General features: G+C 39.2%; 1 protein-coding gene across 1 annotated transcript in view; it reads right to left on the bottom strand.

Moving 5' to 3' along the window:
* Window positions 1–1,360: 1,360 nt before the first annotated feature.
* LOC143282034 (tyrosine-protein phosphatase non-receptor type 2-like) overlaps window positions 1,361–23,025 on the bottom strand; it is a 93,908-nt gene continuing 72,243 nt past the window's right edge. The window contains exon 8 of the mRNA XM_076587458.1: window positions 1,361–2,529. Coding sequence (XP_076443573.1) covers window positions 2,443–2,529 — 87 coding nt within the window. The 3' untranslated portion in view covers window positions 1,361–2,442. The remainder of the gene's footprint in view (window positions 2,530–23,025) is intronic.

The raw sequence follows: 23,025 nt of genomic DNA, 5'->3' as shown, positions 1-23,025 counted from the left end.
CCGTAAACTGAAATGCATTTTCTTGTGATCTGTCCAAAGTACTGTTCTTTACGTTCTCAATTTTTTCCTGTTAATTTTCACAAATATCCAAGTGCTGTTAAGATGTTCATGTTGTTACCTTGTGCGAGTGAGAGATTTAGTGCCAGTATGTGCATGTTTATGTTCAAGGCGTTTTCATTATAAGCAAATGCCCTGGAATCGTTATCGTTGTCCATGTAGTCCAGGGGTCGTCTCTGTATTCACTTCCTTGTGTTAACACCTTTTGTCTTTGTGAACTCCATTTTCATGGATCTGTGGTCTGACAATTTGCATTCGTATTTGTATTTCTTTTTGTCACAACAGATTTCTCTGTGTGAAAGAGATTTCTCTCTGTCTCTCCAACTCTCTATTCTGTTTCAAGTTCATATTTTGGGACCCCTCCCCACCTCCCACACACTACACAGACCATGCATGGCGTCACTGGGCAGCGGCACCTATCAGTCATTTAAAATGTCACTTCCATTTTGTCTGCTGTATCAGTCATTTAAAATGTCACTTCCATTATGTCTGTCGTACCAGTCAACTAAAGTATCACTTCCATTATGTCCGTCAGTCAACTAAAGTGTCATTTCCATTTTGTCTGCTGTATCAGTCAACTAAAGTATCACTTCCATTATGTCCGTCAGTCAACTAAAGTATCACTTCCATTATGTCCGTCAGTCAACTAAAGTGTCACTTCCATTTTGTCTGCTGTATCAGTCAACTAAAGTGTCATTTACATTATGTCTTCTGTATCAGTCAATGAAAGTGTCACTTCCATTATGTCTGACGGATCAGTCACTTCCATTATGTCCGTCGTATCAGTCAACTAAAGTGTCACTTCCATTATGTCTGCTGTATCAGTCAACTAATGCATCACTTCTATTATGTCTGCTATATCAGTCGATTAAAGTGTCACTTACCTTATGTCTGTCGTAAGAGTCAACTAAAGTGTCACTTCCATGCGTCGGTCGTATCAGTCAACTAAAGTAGTAGTAGCAGTCTTCAGTTTAACTTCTTCCCACTTTAAGTGATATCATACGAGAGAAAGAAGGGATGAGGGGTGGGTGGGGGGCTTTATGGGAGGGGGAGGGGGGAAGAAGTGTGTGTGTGTGTGTGTGTGTGTGTGTGTGTGTGTGTGTGTGTGTGTGTGTGTGTGTGTGTGTGTGTGTGTGTGTGTGTGTTCGTTCGTTCTTTCGATAACGTCTTTTCACTGTATGTGATATTAGACGAGGGTAGGAAAAAAAAATCGAGTGGGTGGAGGGGGCGGGGGGGGGGGGGGGGTTACTGTGTACGCATGCGAGAATGTGTGTATGTGTGTGTGTGTGTGTGGGGGGGGGGGGATAGTGAGACAACCCTGGAAATAAAATGGAAGGAAACACTAACATCAAACAACTATAACAACTAAAACAAATGTCCTATTGGACTACGCAGCAAACTTTCTCCAATAACAAATAGCATCTTGAAATTGGGGAAAAAAAACAAAAACAAAAAAAAAACATTCACAAGAACTTCGGTGAAGTTTGATTAAAAAAAAAAAAAAAAAAACATTTTAGACACTGATATTCAAATAGTAAGTGTTTGCTAAGATCAGTTTCTCCACATATGCATTTGACATCAGTGCTTAACTTAGTTACAAAAGCATTCAGCTTTATCCTGTTCGATAAGGCATGAATTCTGCCTGATTCATTAAAGTACTGTATGTATTTCACTGATTGATAGTTCGAATGACTGAATGATTGACTGATAGTCAACTAAAATGTCACTTCCATTATGTTTGTCGTATCAGTCAACTAAAGTGTCACTTCCATCATGTCTGTCATAGCAGCCATCTTAAGCCACTCCATATGTCTGTCATAGTAGTCATCTAAAATGTCACTTCCATACGTTTGTCACAGTAGTCATCTATTAATGTCACTTCCATGTGTCTGTCGCAAAATAATACACTTCACAAGCCATTTTAAATACTGAAATGGAAGTTTCCTTTTTCGCTCTGTGTTACCAGTATAAACAACCTGAGTTTATGACGGTGTCTTTTGCTACTGCTGAATTTGTTTCGGTTCCATTTCGGGTTGATAGGGATTGCGGGTTTGCTTCGTTTTCACACTGAGGTTCGTCTACAGTAAAGTGTGTCAAATGTTTTCCTCTGGCATTTACCTGTCAGTTTGAATTATCGTTTATCTATTCTGCCCCCATCCCCTCCATACTAGCTGAATAAAACATTAAGTCATTGCTCTCTGTCTCTCTCTCCCTCTGCCCTCCACATTCCTGACACCTTTTCCCTTAATCAGTAATTCAAGACGGCAGAAGAGGATGCGATAGCTCTCCAACAGTGACCAACACCTCGACACACAGACCAAATCAGCGAGGTGTGTGGCGGTCCACAGTTCATGCTGTACAGGAGTCCTCCCTTGGCGACAGTAACTATAATAACATGGGGTGCAGTGTGGTAGCGGACGACGCTGAACTGACTCCGGGGCTGCTCAGGATGGCGGCGTAATCGCTCAGCGCCTGAAAGAACCACGTGCACGTCGTTATTGTCCGCACGAAATAAATCACAAAGAAAGGGGGTTGGGGGAGGCGTGGGGTGTGAAAAAGCAGAGACAGCATCCTTTACCGTGGTGAAATATTTGTAACTGATTGGAACAAAACAGATGGGGACAGGCTGGAGAAGTCTACGCAGACGGGGATAATGTGTTCATGCATTGTCCAGGAGGACAATAACCCGAACATTCAGAGAGACAAGTAACAACATAATTCATTTTTTAAAATCTATTCTATTTTACTATCTAATTATTTAATCTGCCATAGAACATGTTTCTTATGTGGTCTACATTAATTTCATTCCTAAAACAATTGCAATGTATACATTAAATTATCATTATAAATGTTTTTGAGCGATTTTATTGTGCACATATTGAGTTTATCTTATATTTCTGTGCCAGTGACATGGTTTTTCTTACCTGGTCAACATTAATTTTATCACTTAACTTATTGTGTTGGGTATTTTAAAAATATTACTTAAAGTGACAATGCTTTGTGTTTAGTCTTACATGTACTCGAGTCAAAAGACAAATTTCAGTGAATTTACAAACATTAAAGTTGTATTTATCTATCTTATCAAGTGCCATTTCCATTTTAGATTCAGTGTAAAAGGATTTCCCTTTTTACGAATTCATAACTTTATTATGGTACTGTATTCAAAATTTATTACTATAACCTTTATCATATTTTATTCTTTATCTATTTTTTAAATCACAACTTCATAATATTTATGACAGAGTCTGGTGCACTGTTGTTACCAGTGTGTCCTGATGTGCATGTATGTGGCGGGGAGTATTTAAGGGTATGTGCATTGACTAGGTGTGTATATTGAGTTGTTCATATTTTTACCCATCATGTTTTCTCATTTCAATTATTCATTCATCCGTGTTTATGTGAGTTATCTATTCACTGATCTATCCTATTCTTAAAAATCAAATATGCTTATTCATCTATTTAATATGCTATAGAAAATGGTTTTTTATGTGGTCTACACCACTTGTATTCATAAAGCTACTTAAATCAACAATTATCTTCTATTATCTTCTTGAATGTATTTGAGTGATTGCGCTGTCCATGTGCTTAGCTTATTTTGTATGTAAGTCCAATGACATGTTTTTTCTTACCTGGTTAACATTAATTTGATTACTTAAGTTACTGTATTGAATATAGAATAGAATATAGAATATGTCTTTATTACCAAGTGTACCGGGGTCACAAGGAATATTGGGGTGGGGGTGGGGTGGGGGGGTATAGGACATAACAAGATACGAACATAAATCGAAAATCATACACAAACACAGATACAGTAGAAATAAGACACATACAAGTGCATATAAATATAAAAACTTGTGCATACTCACGCATGTACGCACTGCACACACACACACACACACACACACACACACACACACACACGTACAATTGAACAGAAGCTGCATATTACATGTGGATCGGGCTGATGACTAGATATTCAGGTAGATTTTATTCAGGTTGATTTTAATGAATGTTCATGTTCTAAAAGTGACTGTGCTTTAAAACCATGTTTAATGTTACATGTACTCGTGACTCGAGACAAAAGATATCTTTTACTTAATTTATACACAACAAAGTTGCATTTTATCTTATTAAGTGCAATTTTCATTTTAAACTAAGTGTAAAAGGATTGATCTCCTTTTTATTTATTCACTATTTTATTATGGTGTTGTATTCAAATTTCATTATTCTACAGTTTATTTTATTTCATTTCTTTAAAGATATCATTTACTCTCTAATACTAATGCATGTATTGATGAGACAGTGGCTGGTGCACTGTTGTTACCGGTGTGTCCAAATGTGCATGTGTTTGGAGGGTTGTGTTGAGGCCGGGGTAGGCGCGTTGACTGAGTGTGTATGTGAGTGGGCGAGTTATTTATTTATTCATTTATTTATTTATTTATTTACTTATTTATTCATTATTTCATGTGTCATAGAACATGTTTTCTTATGAATGTGGTCTGCATTAATCGTATTCATAATTATAGCGAATGTAATGCATAATTACTTTTATAAATGTTTTGAGTGATTGCGATGTACACTTGCATAGCTTGTCTTACATTTCAGTATCAATGACGAGTTTTTTCGTAGTTGTTTTCTTATCTAATCAACATTAGTTATCGTGTTGCATATTTCTGATTCTTTAGACAAATTTCAGTAAATTTACTGACAAAGTTAAATCTTATCTTTTCATTCGCCATTGCCATTTTTTTTTTGTTCAAAATTTATTTCACTGTTTAATTTAGTTCTTATTCATTCTTGTATACTCACACTTTCACAATGAAATGTGATAATGGCTTATGCACTGTTGTTACCAGTGTGTCCTGATGTGTATGAATGTGGAGGAGAGTGTCGCGGGGCAGGTGCGTTGACTTCAGATGTGTATGTAAGTAGAGTTATTTATTGACTGATTGATTGATACGGATACTTATATAGCGCCTATCCTCGGTCGGAGACCAAGCTCTAAGCGCTTTACAAACACGGGGTCATTTGCATGAATTTGCCTTACTGTGTGTATTTCACTGATTGATAGTTCGATTGACTGACTGACTGATTGAAAGTCAACTAAAATATCACCTCCTTCGATAATCAACTAAATTGTCACTTCCATTACGATTGTCGTATCAATCAACTAATGTGTCACTTCTATATTTCTGTCGTATCAGTCAACTAAACTGTCATTTCCATTATGTCTGTTGTATCAGTCAACTAAAGTATCACTTCCATTTTGTCTGTCGTATTAATCAACTAAAGTGTCACTTCCATTATGTCTGTTGCATCTGTCAACTAAAGCGTCACTTCCATATGTCTGTCGTATCAGTCAACTAAAGTGTCACTTACATTATGTCTGACGGATCAGTCAGCTAGTGTCACATCCATATGTCTGTTGAATCAATCAACTAAAGTGTCACTTACATTATGTCTGTCGTATCAGTCAACTAAAGTGTCACTTACATTATGTCTGTCGTATCAGTCAACTAAAGTGCCAGTTCCACTATGACATCTGACATATTGATACTTATATAACGCCTGTCCTCGGTTTGAGACCAAGCTCTAAGCACTTTACAAACTCGGGATCATTTGCACAACAGGATTCCTACCTGTGTAGAGCCGACTGACGGCTGCCATTGGGTGCTCACCATTCGTTTCCTGTTTCATTCTATCAGATTTCAGGCACGCACACATACACACTCAGACAGACGTGTAGCATTTTACGTGTATGACCGTTTGTTTATTTACCCCGCCATGTAAGCAACCATACTCCGTTTTCGGGGGTGTGCATGCTGGGTATGTTCTTCTTTCCATAACCCACCGAAGGCTGACATGGAATACAGGATCTTTAACATGCGTATTTGATCTTCTGCGTGCGTATACACACGAAGGGGGTTCAGGCACTAGCAAGTCTGAACGTATGCTGACCAGGGAGATCGGAAAAATCTCCACCCTTTTCCCACCAGGCGCCGTCACCGAGACTCGAACTCGGGGACTCTCAGTTTGAAAAGTCCAACGCTTTAACCATTCAGCTATTGCGCCCGTCATTTATCTATTTATTCGTTATCTAATATTTAATCAATGTGTTATATGACATATTTCTCATAAGGTCTATAGCCTATTCATAAAGTTGTTGTTACGCATAATTATCTTCATAAATGTTTTTGAGTGATTGCGCAAACGTGTTTAGCAAGTGTCAATATGTGTTTTTTCTTACCTAGTCAACACCACTTTTATTACTTTAGCTATTATGTTGCATATTTTCATTAATGTTCATGTTCAAAAAGTGATTGTGCTTGGTGTGTTTAATGCTTTTTGTATTCGAGCCAAAAGACACATTCCTGTGCATTAATAAAGCTGTAACCCCTTCGCATATGCTAGCGTGTGTGTGTGTGTGTGTGTGTGTGTGTGTGTGTGTGTGTGTGTGTGTGTGTGTGTGTGCGTGCGTGCTCTATGCCCTTTTACTGGTATCTGTTACTTTTTCATTACCATTTCCTGCTACGCTCCTGGGCTGATTTTCAAATGCTGTATTGCATTCACCAACATACTACAACTACTACAATTGCTTCTGTTACTGCTTCAAATGGTAGTAATAGTAACAGTACCAACAGCAGGAGTGGTAACAATATATCTAACAACAGCAACAATAAGAAGAATAAGAAGCACATAACAACATTAACAACAACAATGATAATAATGATGATAAAAATAAATTGATATAATTTAAATTGCTCTCTCTCTCTCTCTCTCTCTCTCTCTCTCTCTCTCACGAGCTCGCTTGTATTATGTATTAAACCATGAACTGCTCATTAAAAAAATTAGCAATTTACAAATCATCTCCTTAAAAACTTTAATTGATTTAATCGTTTCCAACAGCCAACAAACAGTAACTCTGTATCTTTTATCCCGTATATATCAAATTTTCTCTACAAGAAATATTTCTACAAGAAATAACGATCTACCATTATCTCTAAAAGATACAATGTGGCATGTTTGCTGATGATACTTCTTTATATATAAGTAAGGTTGGTTCTTAGAGGGTCCATCATACCACGCAAGAAAATATCAGCATCCTTGTCTAATGGACACGTTTGAATCACATGACTCTCCCGCCCCTTAAAATCAATTTCATAATGATAACCACAGAACAAAAACGACAAAACCTTTCCCAGAATTCAACACCATATATACGCTGACGAAAAAATAAATGAAGTAGTCAATAATAATCACAATAATATTAATAATAATGGATATCTATCCAGAAATCTGCTCTAGGTGGTTTACAAAAACGTTTTTTTACATAACACATTACATCAATGTTACATACAAACACCAAAATGTGACAAACACACACACACACACACACACACACACACACACATACACACACACACATTCATACACATTTATACATATGCATATATTTATGCACAAATACATATGTATACGCATTATAGTCCAGCACAGCTCATGCAAAGGAAGTGGACCTGCCACATACTGCTTAGGGAAGAGGTGAGTTTTGAGACCAGATCTGAAAGATGCAAGGGAGTCCGAATGAAGGAGGTGATCAGGGAGCTTGTTCCACGTCTTTGGCGATTGAAAAGAAAACGATCTGTGTCCATAGGTCTTACTTCTGACGTGACGTATCCTGAGAAGTCGAGTATCAGAGGAAGAACGGAGCTGGCGAGACAGGGTATAGATATGGAGGAGTTCAGAAAGATACTTTGGGCCAGATCCGCTGACAGCAGAAATGGTCAGAGTGGATAGCTTATAGTCTATTCGATCAGAAACGGGCAACCAGTGGAGAGACTGGAGAGGAGAAACACGGTCAAATTTAGAAGCTCCGCAAGTGAGTCTGGCAGCATTATTCTGAATTCGTTGAAGTCTAACAGATATTTGGTTAGTCTGGCCAAAATATTTGGTTAGTCTGGCCAAAATAGAATTGCAGTAATCCAATCTTGAGAGAACCAAAGTGCATACAAGTGTCTTGGTTGCATCAGTTGAGAGACAGTGGTGGATAGAGCTGATTCTACGCAGTTCCAGATTGGGAACTTTACAGATATTCGAAATGCGCTGTTGGAAGGAAAGTGACTGGTCTAGGGTTACACCTAGACTGCAAACAGAAGGAGAAAGTAAAACAGGTGTGCTACTGATCAGAAAAGAGTCAGGAAAGGAAGGGTGTTGACAAAACTTTTTTTGGACAGACTATCATAAATTCAGTCTTATCGTCGTTTAGTTGCAGCTTATTGAGAGTCATCCGGTCCTTTAGTTCAGCAATGCACTCGCGTGTTTGAGTCACCAATACATCAATTTCAGCTAAGGAAAGGGACTGATTGAGTGTCATAAAAGCTTAAGATTAACAAGATTATTATCGATAATAATCTTCGTCTAAACACCTACAAATTATGTCCTAAAATATTGCTGCAAATTATACCAGTTAAGAAACATAAACTTACAAGCAATGAAACTTTTTTCATTTGTTTATTCAATATCTTTTAGACTATGCACTTTGTGATTCGGCCAACCATAATCTACCTAAACCATTCATAAACAACCATAAAAGCTGTTAGATTATTAACAAATCATAATCTACCTAAACCATTCATAAACAACCACAAAAAGCTGTTAGATTAACTATTAACAAATCAACCTCTCTGACATATTCTGACGTAAACAAGCAGACAACCTCCCTATCAAGGCTAGACTTCTATGATAGAGACATCTTCATGCATGAAATATTCCATGGTACTGCTCCATCTTCTTTAGTAAATATGTTCACTTTCATTGATCATTGACACTCGCATGAAATCAATCTCCTCTTCACAACCATTCATTACTTTATGTAATTCAGGGGGTTGGTGATGGAATCATATTCCCGAAATTTAAAAAGTGAACTGAATTTTCAAGAATTTAAAGAGAACTTTCATTACTTTCTGAGGAATCGTTCCAATTTGACGCCATGTGTCCAAAAATGTAATGATGATAATTCAGTATTAACAGGGAAGCTCTCTTATCCCATCTCTCTCTCTCTCTCTCTTTCTCCTCTTCCTGTTTCTGAAATATTACCAATGTATGACTCTCCTTTTATTTTCTTCCCAGACAGCTGGATGCGAAGAAAAAGTAGTTATACTTATTGCACTACCCCTCTTGAAGTAGAATTCGTTTCGTTTCGTCCCCCTCGCCCCCCCCCCCTCCCCCACCCTCTCCCCTTCTCTCTCTCTCTCAAACAGACACGACACGATGAGTGGCGGACAAAGACGAACCAATACTGACCAAATGACAAGTGAAAAGCTGACTGATGAACCCACTATTACAGATGTTATGGCAATGTTGCTAGGCTATAATGCAAGATTTGATCATCTGAAAAACGACATAACAGATTTGAAGGAGTCGTATTCTGACCTTAAACAAGAGGTGCACGACATAGCAAATAATGTTAAGAGTTTGAGGGAAGAAAATGGTGTTCTGGGAGGAGAAAGCTGTGCTTTGACAACAGAAAGTCGATAGTCTGGAGATAAAAAGTTGATTTTCGGAAGGTCGTTGAAAGTGCAGGAACTTACTATCCACGGGATACCGAGAGACAAAGACGAAACGTGGTAAGACTGTGAGGAATTGGTCAATGTTTGTAGATAAATCAGATATGTCAGACACAGCACAATTTGACAGAGTACACCGTGTGAGTGCCAATCCCAAGTTCCCCGTCGTTGCTTGCTGTAGTTTCTATAACGATAAGGAGAAGATTTTGAAAGAAAAAAGTAAGATAAAGGGAAGTAGCATATTCATCGGTGAAGTCTTTGCAAAATTCAGAGAAATCAGGAGGAAATTGACCCCTCATCCTAAGGCAGCCAGAAATCAGTGAAAGAAAGTTACCATGGAGTACGATCAGTGATCGAGTGGGAAAAGTACTGTCTAGACGCAAGACAAACTGAAAGAAGCCACATAGGACTTCGGCTGGCCCAATGAATCATTCAATATTTTGTCCTACAATGATGCAGACCTTTTTTGTGAAAATGCTAGTTTTGATGCAAGGCATATCTAAAACGGGGGCAAATTTAAGTTTAGCATCAGGTACAGACTATGTGTGTGAATCTGGGGACCGAGCAGTGATTAACAACAGGCCAACAATGGCACCTGTGTCAGATGACAGTGAACTTTGCGCAAACAGGGAGGGTGGGGATCGTGGTGACCAGGCCAGTGACAGTACTCTGTGTGTTAAAACTTTCAAGGAGCACGTGAATCACAACAGGCCGAATGAAACTCCACGGCATGATGGACACTTTCCGGATTACCCGATGAAGAAAATTGTGTTGATAATGACGTGTGTGCTGTGAGTGAAAAACCACGTGTTCTTGACCATAAAGGTATATGTTTTACAGCTGATGTTATGTTCTCTCCGGTACGTTTAGATTTGTTGTGTTCAAACCAGTTTCGCTACCGTCGGTCTTGGATATAAAGGTCCTTCAGAACATGTTTGCAGACTTCTCAACAAAATTTTGACCATTAGAAACAGTTTCCACTCAGCCTCACGGTCACACAACGTGTCTCCACCTTTCTCTAGTACCCCTCTCTTTGAGTTTGATCCTGTTACTGAAGACTTTGTGAGAACAACTATTTTGCAGACTGCTCCAAAAACATGTGAACTAGATCCAATGCCCACCAAATTTCTGTTCCAACACTTGGAACTTGTTGTGTCTGCCCTTACTCATATCATGACTGAATCTCTAATTTCCGGTGTCTTTCCTACTGAATTCAAAACAGCCATACTGAAACCTCAACTGAAGAAAAACAAATCTGGACCCCAAAGACTTGAAAAAGTACAGACCCATCTCTAACTTGCCACACCTCTCCAAACTTCATGAACAACTCGTGCTCCATAAACTTTTCTTCATTTGACCTGTCACTCACTACTCAGTGATCACCAATCTGCTTACAGGCCTGGGTACTGCACAGAGACCGTTCTTCTAGTCATTGTAAATGATCTGTTACATTCTCTAGAACAAGACAAAATTTCTGTCCTTCTACTTTAGGACCTTTCTGCAGCCTTCAATACGATAGATCACGATATTCTTCTTTCACATTTGAATCAAACTTTTGGAATTACAAGCACTGCCCTCATCTGGTTTCGATCTTATCTCTGACAGAAAGCAAGTCACTGTAAACGGAAATAGATCTTCTAAATCCACTCTTTAATTTCGGCGTTCCCCAAGGCTCTGTGCTCGGCCCAGTGCTTTTCATAATCTACACCACTCCACTCACACCTTTCATCGACACTTATTCCATCCGTCGTGAGCTGTATGCTGATGATACTCAAATTAAGCAATCTGATTCCCCTCCAAATTATGAACGTCTTATTCAAACTCTCCATGACTGTGTATCTATTGTATGTACGAGTTTGTGCGCGGATATATATATATATATATATATATATATATATATATATATGTTTATTGCGCATAATTGTGTAAGCGTGTGTGTGTGGATTGTAAAGTACTTTGGGCAATAAGGAAACTGCTGATAAATGTCCAGTTATCAATATCATTATTATTACATTATTAATTTTTTATCATTATTATTAGAAATATATTTCATAATTGTTGTAATTTTTTTTTTTTTTTTTTTTTTTTACACAAAAAACGCATTACAAATGACGAATGTGTGAGGAGTTATGTTGATGGTGGTGACAAGTGTGTGAGTGCTGAGACAAAAACATAATAGTGCATTTTATACCATAACGGTAAACGTGAAATGGAGAGAGGGGTAGAGAGAGAGGAGCAGTAATGTGAGGGTGTATGAGAGGAGCGTTCTCGCCACGCCACGAAAGAGACGGTCATCAAAGACTTCTTGTTTGCTGATGACTGCACACTCAACGCCAGCACAGAGCAGAAGATGCAATGTGAAATGGACTGCTTCTCACAAGCCTGCAACAACTTCGGTCTCGCCATCAGCACCAAAAAGACCGACGTTATGAACTAGCCTGCCACAGGAAAGCCATACCAGGAGCCACGCATCGCAGTGAAGGCGCAGAACCTCCAGGCAGTCAACAATTCAACCTACCTGGGCAGCACGATCTCTCGCACAGTAAACATAGACGTTGATCGTCAAACAGGATCGCCAAAGCCAGCGCCGCCTTTGGGAGGATCCGTGAGAAGGTCTGGGAGCAGTGACGACTCAGCGCTACCACCAAGATGAAGCTGTACTGTGCAGTGGTCCTTATCACCCTCCTTTACGCCAGCGAGACCTGGACTCTCTACAGCAGACACGCCAAACAGCTCAATCGCTTCCACCTGAGCTGTCTCCGCAAACTCCTCCACATCAGGTGGCAGGACAAAGTCCCCAACACGGAAGTCCTGGAACGAGCTGGTTTCTGCAGCATCTACACCCTCCCGCAGAAAGCCAAAGCCAGGTGGGATGGACATATGGTCAGAATGCCAGACAGTCGACTACCGAAGCAGCTGCTGCACGGAGAACTCTGTCAGGGCAAACGCTCAGTGGGAGGGCAGAAGAAACGCTACAGACTGCCTACAAGCGTCCTTCAAAGACCTGGGCATCGACATCAACACGTGGGAGAAGCTTTCTCTGGACAGTCCAGCTTGGCGCAGCAAGATCACCACAGAAGCCCGTGCAGCTGAAGCCAAGCACACCACCGAGGCGCAACGAAAGCGTGCTGTGAGCACAGCCCGAGCAATATCCACTGCCACGACAGCACCCACTCACTTGTGTCCCAGATGTGGGCGAGATTTCAGGGCCCGGATTAGCCTCTTCAGTCACCTCTGGACCCACAGCCACAGACCTTCCATCTGATTCTTGAAGCCATGGTCATCTTCGAATGCAAAGGACAAACAACATACTATGAACGCACATGTATACGTGCATGGATATGTATGTTACAAGTTTTTATATATATAGCAATTTTTTTAACATAACTTAAGCATCCATGCAGGAAATTATTCCTCTGTTGTGACTATGAATTTGTAAGCACCGTCGGTGACACAGGCCTGTGACCTATTTATCAAACCCCTCTCTCTCTCTCTCTCTATCTCGGAGAACGGAGTGGAAACCACCCCCAAAGCAAATGCAAGAAGTGTGTTAAATAAAAGTAATATCCAATGGAATGAAAAACGCTGCGCGCGCGCACACACACATACGTGGTGACACGGACACCATGGTGATGATATCTTCGGGAATTAGGACAGTTACAGCAAACGTTACCAAGATCCAGAAATATAATAATATGTATAATGAAACAACAAACCAGTTAAACAGCTTCAGACGAATCAACGACGATTGTGACCACAGAAATGAAACGAGATATTATAAACATAATTTCGTGGAATCTTAAAGGTTTCAGAGAATCAATGTCTCTTTTACGAGGTCAGATTTTATTCTGCCCCATAAACTATTCGCAATTTATTTCTACCAAATGATGAGTGCGATGGTGGTATAAAGAGACAGCCAATGTATTTTCACCATGTATATTTTACAAAGCAATATTTTGTGGTAACTTGTTTTTGTTGTTGTTGAGAAATCAGTGGATGCGTAAAATTTCTGCAAATGAGCAGGATAGTCTCAGCATCAATGGAAGGCTCTTTCTCGCTTTGTTGTTGTTGTTGTTGTTGTTCTCTCTCTCTTGTTTTTTTCCATTTTGGTTGTTGTTTCTTTTTGTTCCTTCCATCATCATTTTTCTCCTTTCTGTTGTCTTTTCTTTCTCTTTCTTTTTTTTTCCTTCTCTCTCTCTCTCTCTCGTGTTATGAATTTTGTACGCTCATTGAAGGTTGTTTCATTTATTGACTCACCGCATTTCCCTGTATCGTTTACAATTGCTAAAAGTGAAGACACTGCTTGTACTGAGAAAGTAAATGATATTAAATGGATTGATAGATTAGCTTGGGATCAAACAAAGGAGAACAGTTTCAGAGAAAATCTTTATTCAGACGATTTACAGACTATGTGTGTACATGCGTTTTCTCCTTTGGATTACAGTGTAAATGAGGCTTTGGAACTATTCAGTAATGTACTGCTGAGAGCGAGTGAATGTATGAGGAAGCGTGTGTGTGTTGGGAGTGATCAGCGAGATGCCCCATGGTTTGATGCTGAATGTAAAGATGCAAAACACAAAGCCAGATAATTGTTAACAATGTTAAGACAAACCAAGGATGATAAGCACCGATTACCCTATGTGAAAGCTCGGAAGGAATATAAGGATTTATGTAAGGTAAAGAAAGTCAGCTATAGACGTGATAAAGCCAGACGTCTAGCATCACTGAGCAAAGACAGCAAACAGTTTTGGAAAGAAGCAAAGCAAGTTTCTGGAAGAAGGAAAATAGGAGTATGTAAAGACATTAAAGAAAATGAATGGTTTGAACACTTTCGGAATTTATTTACTCAGAACGAGGTTATCACTACTGATAACAGAGTCATTAGTGAAGTGCAACCAGAGGAATCAAATATATCTGATGAACTAAGTCATGATATTTCAGAACAAGAAGTTGCAGATGCTATTCGGAAATTAAAAAAAGGCAAGGCTTGTGGTGTAGACAGTATTTTGACAGAAATGGTAAAATCAGCTGATAATATTGCTGTACATTTTTTAACAAAACTGTTTAACATTCTGTTTGATAAGGGCACTTATCCAGATGAATGGGCGAAGGCAATAATTGTTCCAATTTTTAAAAAGGGAGATAGTAGTTCAACAGACAACTATAGGGGCGTGTCTTTGCTCAGTCTTATTAGCAAATGTTATACATCAGTGCTAAACGGAAGACTTGTCAAATGGGCTGAAGAAAATGATATGCTAACAGAGTCACAGGCTGGATTCAGGCGTGGTTATGCCACAACAGATCATATTTTTACTCTGAACGCGGTTATTGAGAAATCTTTATCAAAGAAGGGAGGCAAGCTTTACGCCTGTTTTGTCGATCTGAGAAAAGCATTTGACTGTGCAACGTCAGCCTTTGTTTGATATTTTGATTCAGAAAGGTATAAAGGGGAAATTTATTAATGCTATCATTGCTATGTATAAATGTGTTACGTCTTGTGTACGTATTGAAGATAAGTTAACTGAGTTTTTTTGATTGTCCCGTTGGCTTAAGGCAAGGTTGTATGTTAAGCCCTATATTGTTTTCGTTATTTGTTAACGAAATTGCTTCAGCAGTTGAAATCAGTGGTATTCATGGAATTCAGTTTTTGCCTAATTTATTAGAGTTGTTCATTCTTCTGTTCGCGGATGATATTGTACTGCTATCTAACACTGCGATTGGTCTGCAAAATCAAGTTAATATTCTGACTGATGCATGTAAAACACTCTTCTTGAATGTAAATACTGACAAGACTAAATGATGGTTTTTCGAAAAGGTGGCTTTTTGGTAAGATATGAAAAGTGGAATCTCGATGGAAATGCTCTAGAAGTAGTGAATGAATATAATTATCTAGGGTTTGTTTTTACAACAAAAATGAGTATAAACAAAGGAGTAGGGATTTTAGCAGCAAAAGGCAAACATGCATGCATTGACTGTATAAAATATATAACGAAGCTGAATGATATTTCCAAAGGATGTTTTTTCAAAATATTCGATGCTCAGGTACAACCCATTCTTTTGTACGCTTGTGAGATGTGGGGTCTTAACAGACTTGATAATATTGAGAAAGTTCATTCCTTTGCATGTAAACGTTTTTTGAACATAACACTTAGAGTACCAAACAAGTTTGCATACGGCGAATTAGGACGTTATCCACAGTATAAATAGTGCAACAAGGTGTATCAAGTACTGGTTAAGGTTGCTGAATATGAATGTGCACCGATTACCCAGACAGGCATATTTGATGTTGTTTAACTTAGATGAAAGGGGAAAAAAATGCTGGGTGTCTTTAGTAAAAAAAATACTTTATTTAGACTTGGGTTTGGATATGTCTGGTTGCAACAAGGCGTTGGTTGTGAGCAAACATTTTTGTCATTATTTAAGCAAAGAATGAAAGATATATTTATGCAGGAGTGGGACGAGTCAGTAATGTCTAAAGATATATATCATAACTACAGACTGTTTAAAACTGGTTTTCAGTGTGAGCAATATTTTGAATATGTGGATAAAAAATGTTTTAGAGACTGTTTAGTAAAATTACGGCTTGGTTTGCTCCCAATAAATGGATCATTTTTTTAGAAGAACATTCAAATGTAATTCAAATTACGCATGTAAACGTTGTAATGTAATCGAAGATGAAAACCATTTTGTAAACAATTGTGTCCTTTTCAATAACCTTCGGCAAAAACATCTGAACTCTGAAGGTCAATCGTATGTTCACTTGATGAAGAATGGTTCTGTTTACAGTATTCGTAAACTATGCATTTATATATTTAATGCCCTGAAGATACGACAGGAATTCTGTGACAACAATGATGAAAGTTAGAATTAATTTACCATGCACGAGAAGCACTTTTGTTCTACAGGTTAAGTTAGTACGTATTTTACATTTTGTTGTGGCTGAGTGATCACCATATTGTGTACTTTTGACCTCTTTCTAAGGGCCGGAGGCCTGGAGATGAAAGTTTTGTTCTTGTTCTTGTTCTCTTTCTTCCCCCTGTAATCTGTCTTTTTACCATTCACTGTCACATTTTCAAGGCCATGCAACATATAAATCATATACATGGCAGTTTCATGCACAATGTCTGAAAGAGGCGAGGGAGACACGATCTCATTCTCTCTCTCTCTCTGGAGGCATTAGCTTTACGAAACTTCTTTAAATGCACACATTTAAATTGACCACTTGATTTGTGTGTGTGTGTGTGATCCGTATAAGTGCTCGGGTATCTTGGTAGACATAGGTCACATCTTACGTAATTTGAGCTCGGTTTCAAAGATAGCATACAGATTCTTCTTCTGCGTTCACTCGTATGCACGCGAGTGGGCTTCTACGTGTATAACCGTTTTTACCCCGCCATGTAGGCAGCCATACTCCGTTTTCGGGGGTGTGCATGCTGAGTATGTTCTTGTTTCCATAACCCACCGAACGCTGACATGGATTACAGGATCTTTAACGTGCGTATTTGATCTTCTGCTTGCATATACACACGAAGGGGGTTCAGGCACTAGCAGGTCTGCACATATGTTGACCTGGGAGATCGTAAAAATCTCCACCCTTTACCCACCAGGCGGCGTCACCGTGATTCGAACCCGGGACCCTCAGATTGACAGTCCAAGCTTTAACCACTCGGCTATTGCGCCCGTCTACAGATTCTTACACTTACCATATCTGAATTTAGAAATGGACAGTTTTTCTATCAACAGAGTCGTGTTTTGGGGGGGGGGGGGTGTTGTTTTGTTTTTGTGTGTGTTTGTTTGTTGGTTTTTGTTGTTGTTTTTTTGGGGTTTTTTTTCATGATCTGGGATATCCATTTTCGTTGTACCAAACAACGCTACTTTTTCATTCACAGGGATCCGCGTATTGTAACGGGAGAGAATTAACTGTTTCACATGTTTCCAAAAGTCGGATAGTTTGGGGCAAGAGTAAAAGGCGTGTTCAATGTAATCAGTTTCTTGACACCAGTTGCACGTGTTTGTGTTTGACACCCCCATTTTTGCAAGCAGAATATTCGTTGGGTAAATGTTATGGATAAATCTGAAGTGGGGTATTCTCAGACGGGATTCATTTGTGCATTCATAAGCTAGGTTGAAATAGTCTTTGATATTGATGTCTAGTTTGCGCTTCCAAAACTGTGTTGCACATATTTCATGGTTTTGTTTGAGGGCAAAATGTTTCCGGATTTATTTGTTAGATAACGTAGTGAGGTATCCCTCTGTTGTTCCAATGTCTTTGGGGGTATCCTCTTTGTGGGCATCGTTGGATAAATGCTGTTTCCATTGTTGTGGTATTGCGTTTATGATGGTATTGTATTCGAAAAGAAGGCCCCGGTCAGTGCCCAGTTTGCGTTCTACTTCTTCGTATGTCATTACATTTCCATGCTGCCAAAGGTCCTGCACGAGAAGAATACCTTTTTTGCTCCATTTGGGAAAGTGTAACACATTACCTTTGTATTTTACATTTTTGTTGTTCCATAGCGGTTCCGTTTTTATATTTTCTATCGGTCTGTCTTTGTTAAGAACAGCTACTGCTTTTATTACCTCTCTCCAGAAGAATGACTTAACATTTTCCAGCTTTTTAATGTCTTTAGGTAAAATATTACAGCTAAAACTGCAATACCTGTCCTTCAAAGGTGAGATATTTTGTCTTGCAAGAATGCTCCAATGCGCTTTTGTCTCTCTGAGGAGTCTAGCTGCCCATTTGACCAGGAACATTTGCTGCTGGTGTTCGATGTTGATCATATTCAAGCCACCATCTTCTTTGTCAAGGCTGAGGACGCCTCTTTTTATTTTTTCAAAAGCTTTTTATCATTAATTTTTTTCCCACAGTAACCTGTACATAAGTGTGTTAATGGTGCTGAGGACTTTGACTGGTAAAGCCGATACCTGCAGGACGTGTGAGAACTGTGACAACAAAAACGTCTTTGCCAAAATAACCTTACCGTATAGTGATGGGTTTCTTCGTTCCCATCGTTTAATCACCATAGTTATTTTTTTTCGATTTTAGATTTCCAGTTCCGAAATTTCTTTGTCTGCTGAGAAATATATCCCCAGAATTTTCAGCCTGTCAGGTCTCATGGGAATGCTATTTATGTCGACTGTTTCATGCTTTCTTGACCCCAGCCACATGCCCTATTTACTTTTATTTAATTTCAGACCTGAGTATTCTTCAAGCTGTAATACAATGTCTGTAGCTATCCGAATGTCTTGTTCATTTTTTAGAGTTAATGTTGTATCATCTGCAAACTGTTTTATTTTAGAGGTGTTGCTTTCGTTGTACATACCTCCTAATGGCGTCAATTCAATTCTTCGAATCTCTTTATCGTTTCTAATTCTAATCGCCAGTATTTCTACTGCTAGTACGAAAAGAAGGGGACTTAGTGGGCATCCCTGTCTGATTCCTCGTTCTGTTGGAAACCAATCTGATAGCCATCTACCATTGTGAACACAACTTTGTGTGTTTTTCATTACAGTAGAAACAACATTCTTAAATATTGGGCCAAAGTTGATAATATCTAGTGCTTCGATGATACAATCTTTTGATATTGTGTCAAAGGCTTTAGAGAAATCTAGAGCAACTAGAGCACCTGTTTAATTCGTTGTATTGAGGTGCTTAGTTAGGTCATCAAAGAAACTCAAGTGAACTGCTATATTCCTTCCCTTTATAAAACCTACTTGGTCTTCATTTACAACTGTTCTGATGACATTTTGGAGTCTCGTGGCAAGCGCTTTCGTGACTATCTTATAGTCTGTATTTGTGAGAGTAATAGGTCTAAAATTTGTTTGGTTATTTCTGTCCAGGTCCTTGCCTTTATGGATTAATGTAACAATTCCTTTCTTCATTGAGAAAGGTAATTCTCCTTCCTTGATGGTTTCTGTAATACAGAGAAGGAATGGCGTTTTTAGTTGTTTTTTTTTTTCCAGAACGTTTTATAAAATGCTCATGTGAGGCCGTCACTACCAGGCGCAGAGTCTTTGTTTAAGTGAGTGCTACTGTTAGCTCGTCCAGAGTTATTTCTTTGTCACAGAGGTCTTTTTCTTCTTCTGTAAGTACTGGATAATCTTCGTTGCTCGGGAAATGGCCTCTTATGTTTCTACCTTTATCTACGGATAAGTCTTTCTTGTATAGCTCTGTATAAAATTTCTCGATCTGGTTCAATATTGTCTGTGGATTGTCTGTCGTGTTTTGGTTTATGCGTAGAGATGATATTACGTTCGCGGCTCCTTGGGCCCTTTCAAGGCGGAGAAAGTATTTTGAGTTTTTTCCCCGTCCTCTATCCACTTGACTCTTGAACGAATCTGAGCAACTCTTGCTTCTGTTAGTTCCTGTAGTTTTGTTGTTGTTTTTGTTTGGTTTTTTTTGTGTTTTTGTTGTTGTTGTTGTTGTTGTTGTTGTTGTTTTTAGTTGTTTTTAGTTGTTGCGCTTTCATTATCATGTGTTTTTTTTTATCGAGAATGCGAATCTGAGCGGGGAAATAACTCAATGTCTGTTTTCTGCACGAGTGCTTGGGAGATAGTGTCACAGAAAATATAATCAATTCTCCTTGCTGTGAATGGAGTGGATCTTGACCAAGTATACTGATTCTTTGACGTCTGGGTGGATAGATCTCCATGTGTCTTCCAGGTCTAGAGAAGATAATATTTCCATGAGAGCTTCATTTTCTCGTGGTGAGGGTGGTTTGCCCGCGATGTTATCTTGATGGCTTATTGTTGTGCTGAAATCACCCAGTACCCACAAATGGTCGCAGTCTTGCTTTAGCAGTACTGAGGCTGGCCAGTTGGTTTATGAATTCTAATTTATCTATGGGTCGAGTTTGGTGCATAGCAATTAGCGATGATGGTTATTTTGTTGTCATGCATGACTCTAATTAGTAGTATTCTCTCTGCTGCATGAATTAATTCTGCCTGCATCTGCTTAAGTTTGGAAATGAGGATAATGAGTCCATTGCTTCTGTTAGTTCCTACACTATAGAATATGCTTCCCGACCATTGTCTATCGATTTCGTGCATCACATCATCTGTAACGTATGTCTCCTGCAAACATTCTATGTCTAACTTTTGTTTTCTGAGGAAGTCAAATACAACTTTTCTTTTTAGCTTATTTCTCAGACCTCGCACATTTAAAGTACTAATACATATATCGTGGTTCATAACTGGTATGGGGATAAAATTTCTTCAAATTTCTGTAGCAGATAACCAAAATCATTAATCATAAATCATAAGTCCATAAAACGAAGCCTAAGGTTGTGAGGGAGATGTCAGACCGGTGGGGAGAGAACACGTGCTAGGTGTCGGCCCCTTCCTCCATGCTGTCTGCTGTCTCTTCCTCTCCTCTTGCTTTGTCTGGGGCCACTACAGTCGGCCGTTTGCTGTCCGGCACTGGCGTTGTGGGAGATTCACTCCCCTCCTTTTTTTCCTTTCTTCCAGCAAGGCTCGTTGTTGCGGTGTGTGTGTGTGCGCTGGCTTCACAGGACTGGCTGCTTTCTGGCCCTGCGTGTTGCTCGCATCACCTCTGCCGCACACTGGCGCTTGCTCGCCTGGCAGTGTCAGTGCTGGTTGACTGCTGCCCTGTGGCTCGCATGCTGCTGGTGTTTCTTCCCTTACTTTTTCTTCCTCGGCACTGAGGGGCACCGAAGAGGGGCAGTCCATTTTTTATGCCCCTGCTGCAGGCAACCTTTGCAGACCACTTCCCCTTCACAGCTAGCTGCCACATGTCCCTCCTGCAGGCATTTATTGCACTTCTTTGGCTTTTGTCTTTGTTCCTTGTCCAGAAGAAACACTCGTGCTCCCCTGAACAGGAACCCTTCCAGTAACAACTGGTCTCTTACTTCTTCATTACGCGGATATATCCGCCACAGACCGCGAATCCGCTGCGCCCCCCGAATTGTTCCTCGACCGTACGCAGCCTCCACGGCAACACAAATGTCATATACTGTAGACAGCGTCTCATATGTAAGGAGTGCCCTGGCAGTTACGTATACTGGTTCCACGGCCGGCGGGGCTGGCGTGGCCGCCGCCATGGTGGCTCCAACACTGGAAACTGCTTTCTCATGGTCTTTTTCTCTCGTTCCGCACACGGGTGTTGGCGAAAGGAGCACAGTACAAATACAAAGTATACCACCTCGCTTTTCTCACTTACAAACCTGGAGCTAAATCTTTCGACATATTGAAGCCACTATCTTTTTGCAAAAAAAAAGAAAAAAAAAGAAAAGAGCACAGAAGACTGTGGCCTGCCGACATCGGAGGCCAAACCGGAAGTCTTTGTGGTAACTTTTTTACTAGTTTTCTCACATCATTTTCAATGAAAATTGATATGCCTCCTGATGCTTTTTGTGCTTTTATGTTCAAGTAAATGCACTTTTATGTGGAGATTTTAATGTCAGGTGTGGTACAATATCTGACTACATCCAAAGGGATGAGGTTGATAATTATGTATTCACTGCCTGGTGATTATTTGTTTTACCCTGTAACATACAGATGCTCGATGATTGCACGGTCCAAAAATGTGAGAAAAACTTAGTTCTGATTGTAGAGATACCAACATATGCAGACTTCTCGGGGATTTACACTACAGGGAAGTAGGTGGTTGGTTACTTCATATGTTCTCAAAATATTTTAATACATGTTATTGAAACCAAGGTACAGGTCTTATTCCTGTTCCGATTACTGCCCCCAGTCATTGAAGATCAATCACCTTATCCACAGAGAAGCATACAATAAATTACGAAATAGAACATATGTTCCAACAGAAGAAGGTGGATAATCATGCTTACAGTCCCTTTAAGGATATTATTTTTTCTTGTGATGGAAACTCCAAAATAAAACTATGAATGATCCTCACGTTACCAGAAATGGAAAAAAAAGAAAAAAAAAAGTCTACTATAAATACAGTCATATCAGAGTTTTCGCAAATATTGCAAGTTGCAGCAAAAAAACAAAAAAAAAAGAAGAAAAAAAAGGTATATGAAGTAGGTGCTTCATATATATATATCTTACATGAGATGTAGTTCAACTCACAGTACAAGGGTGAGCTGAAACTTGTGCTTCTGACAACCTGTATTTAATCAAATATCTCTTTTGCCAGATCAGTAAACTGCAAGTATTAAATACTGGCAGAATCGTCACAATTTCATCTTTAAATCTTTTCCATTTGTGTCTGCCTACATTAAACTGATTTCACCCAGTTTGTAATTTTTAGTGACAAGCTTGCTAAAACTGACCCTCTTCAGGTGACTTGAATTAAGCTTATAAATTCATCGTAAATAATCAACACTTCATTTTATACTCATTAGAAAGTAGGTATTGAGCTCTTTCTTTTGTGACCTACCTGACGTAAATCAGTTCAGGAATCATTTAGAAATCTATC

The sequence above is a fragment of the Babylonia areolata genome, chromosome 5, assembly GCF_041734735.1.
Source record: "Babylonia areolata isolate BAREFJ2019XMU chromosome 5, ASM4173473v1, whole genome shotgun sequence".
Classification (NCBI taxonomy): domain Eukaryota; kingdom Metazoa; phylum Mollusca; class Gastropoda; order Neogastropoda; family Buccinidae; genus Babylonia; species Babylonia areolata.
The sequence above is the reverse complement of the archived record's forward strand: the minus strand, read 5'-3'. Positions and strand labels throughout refer to the sequence as shown.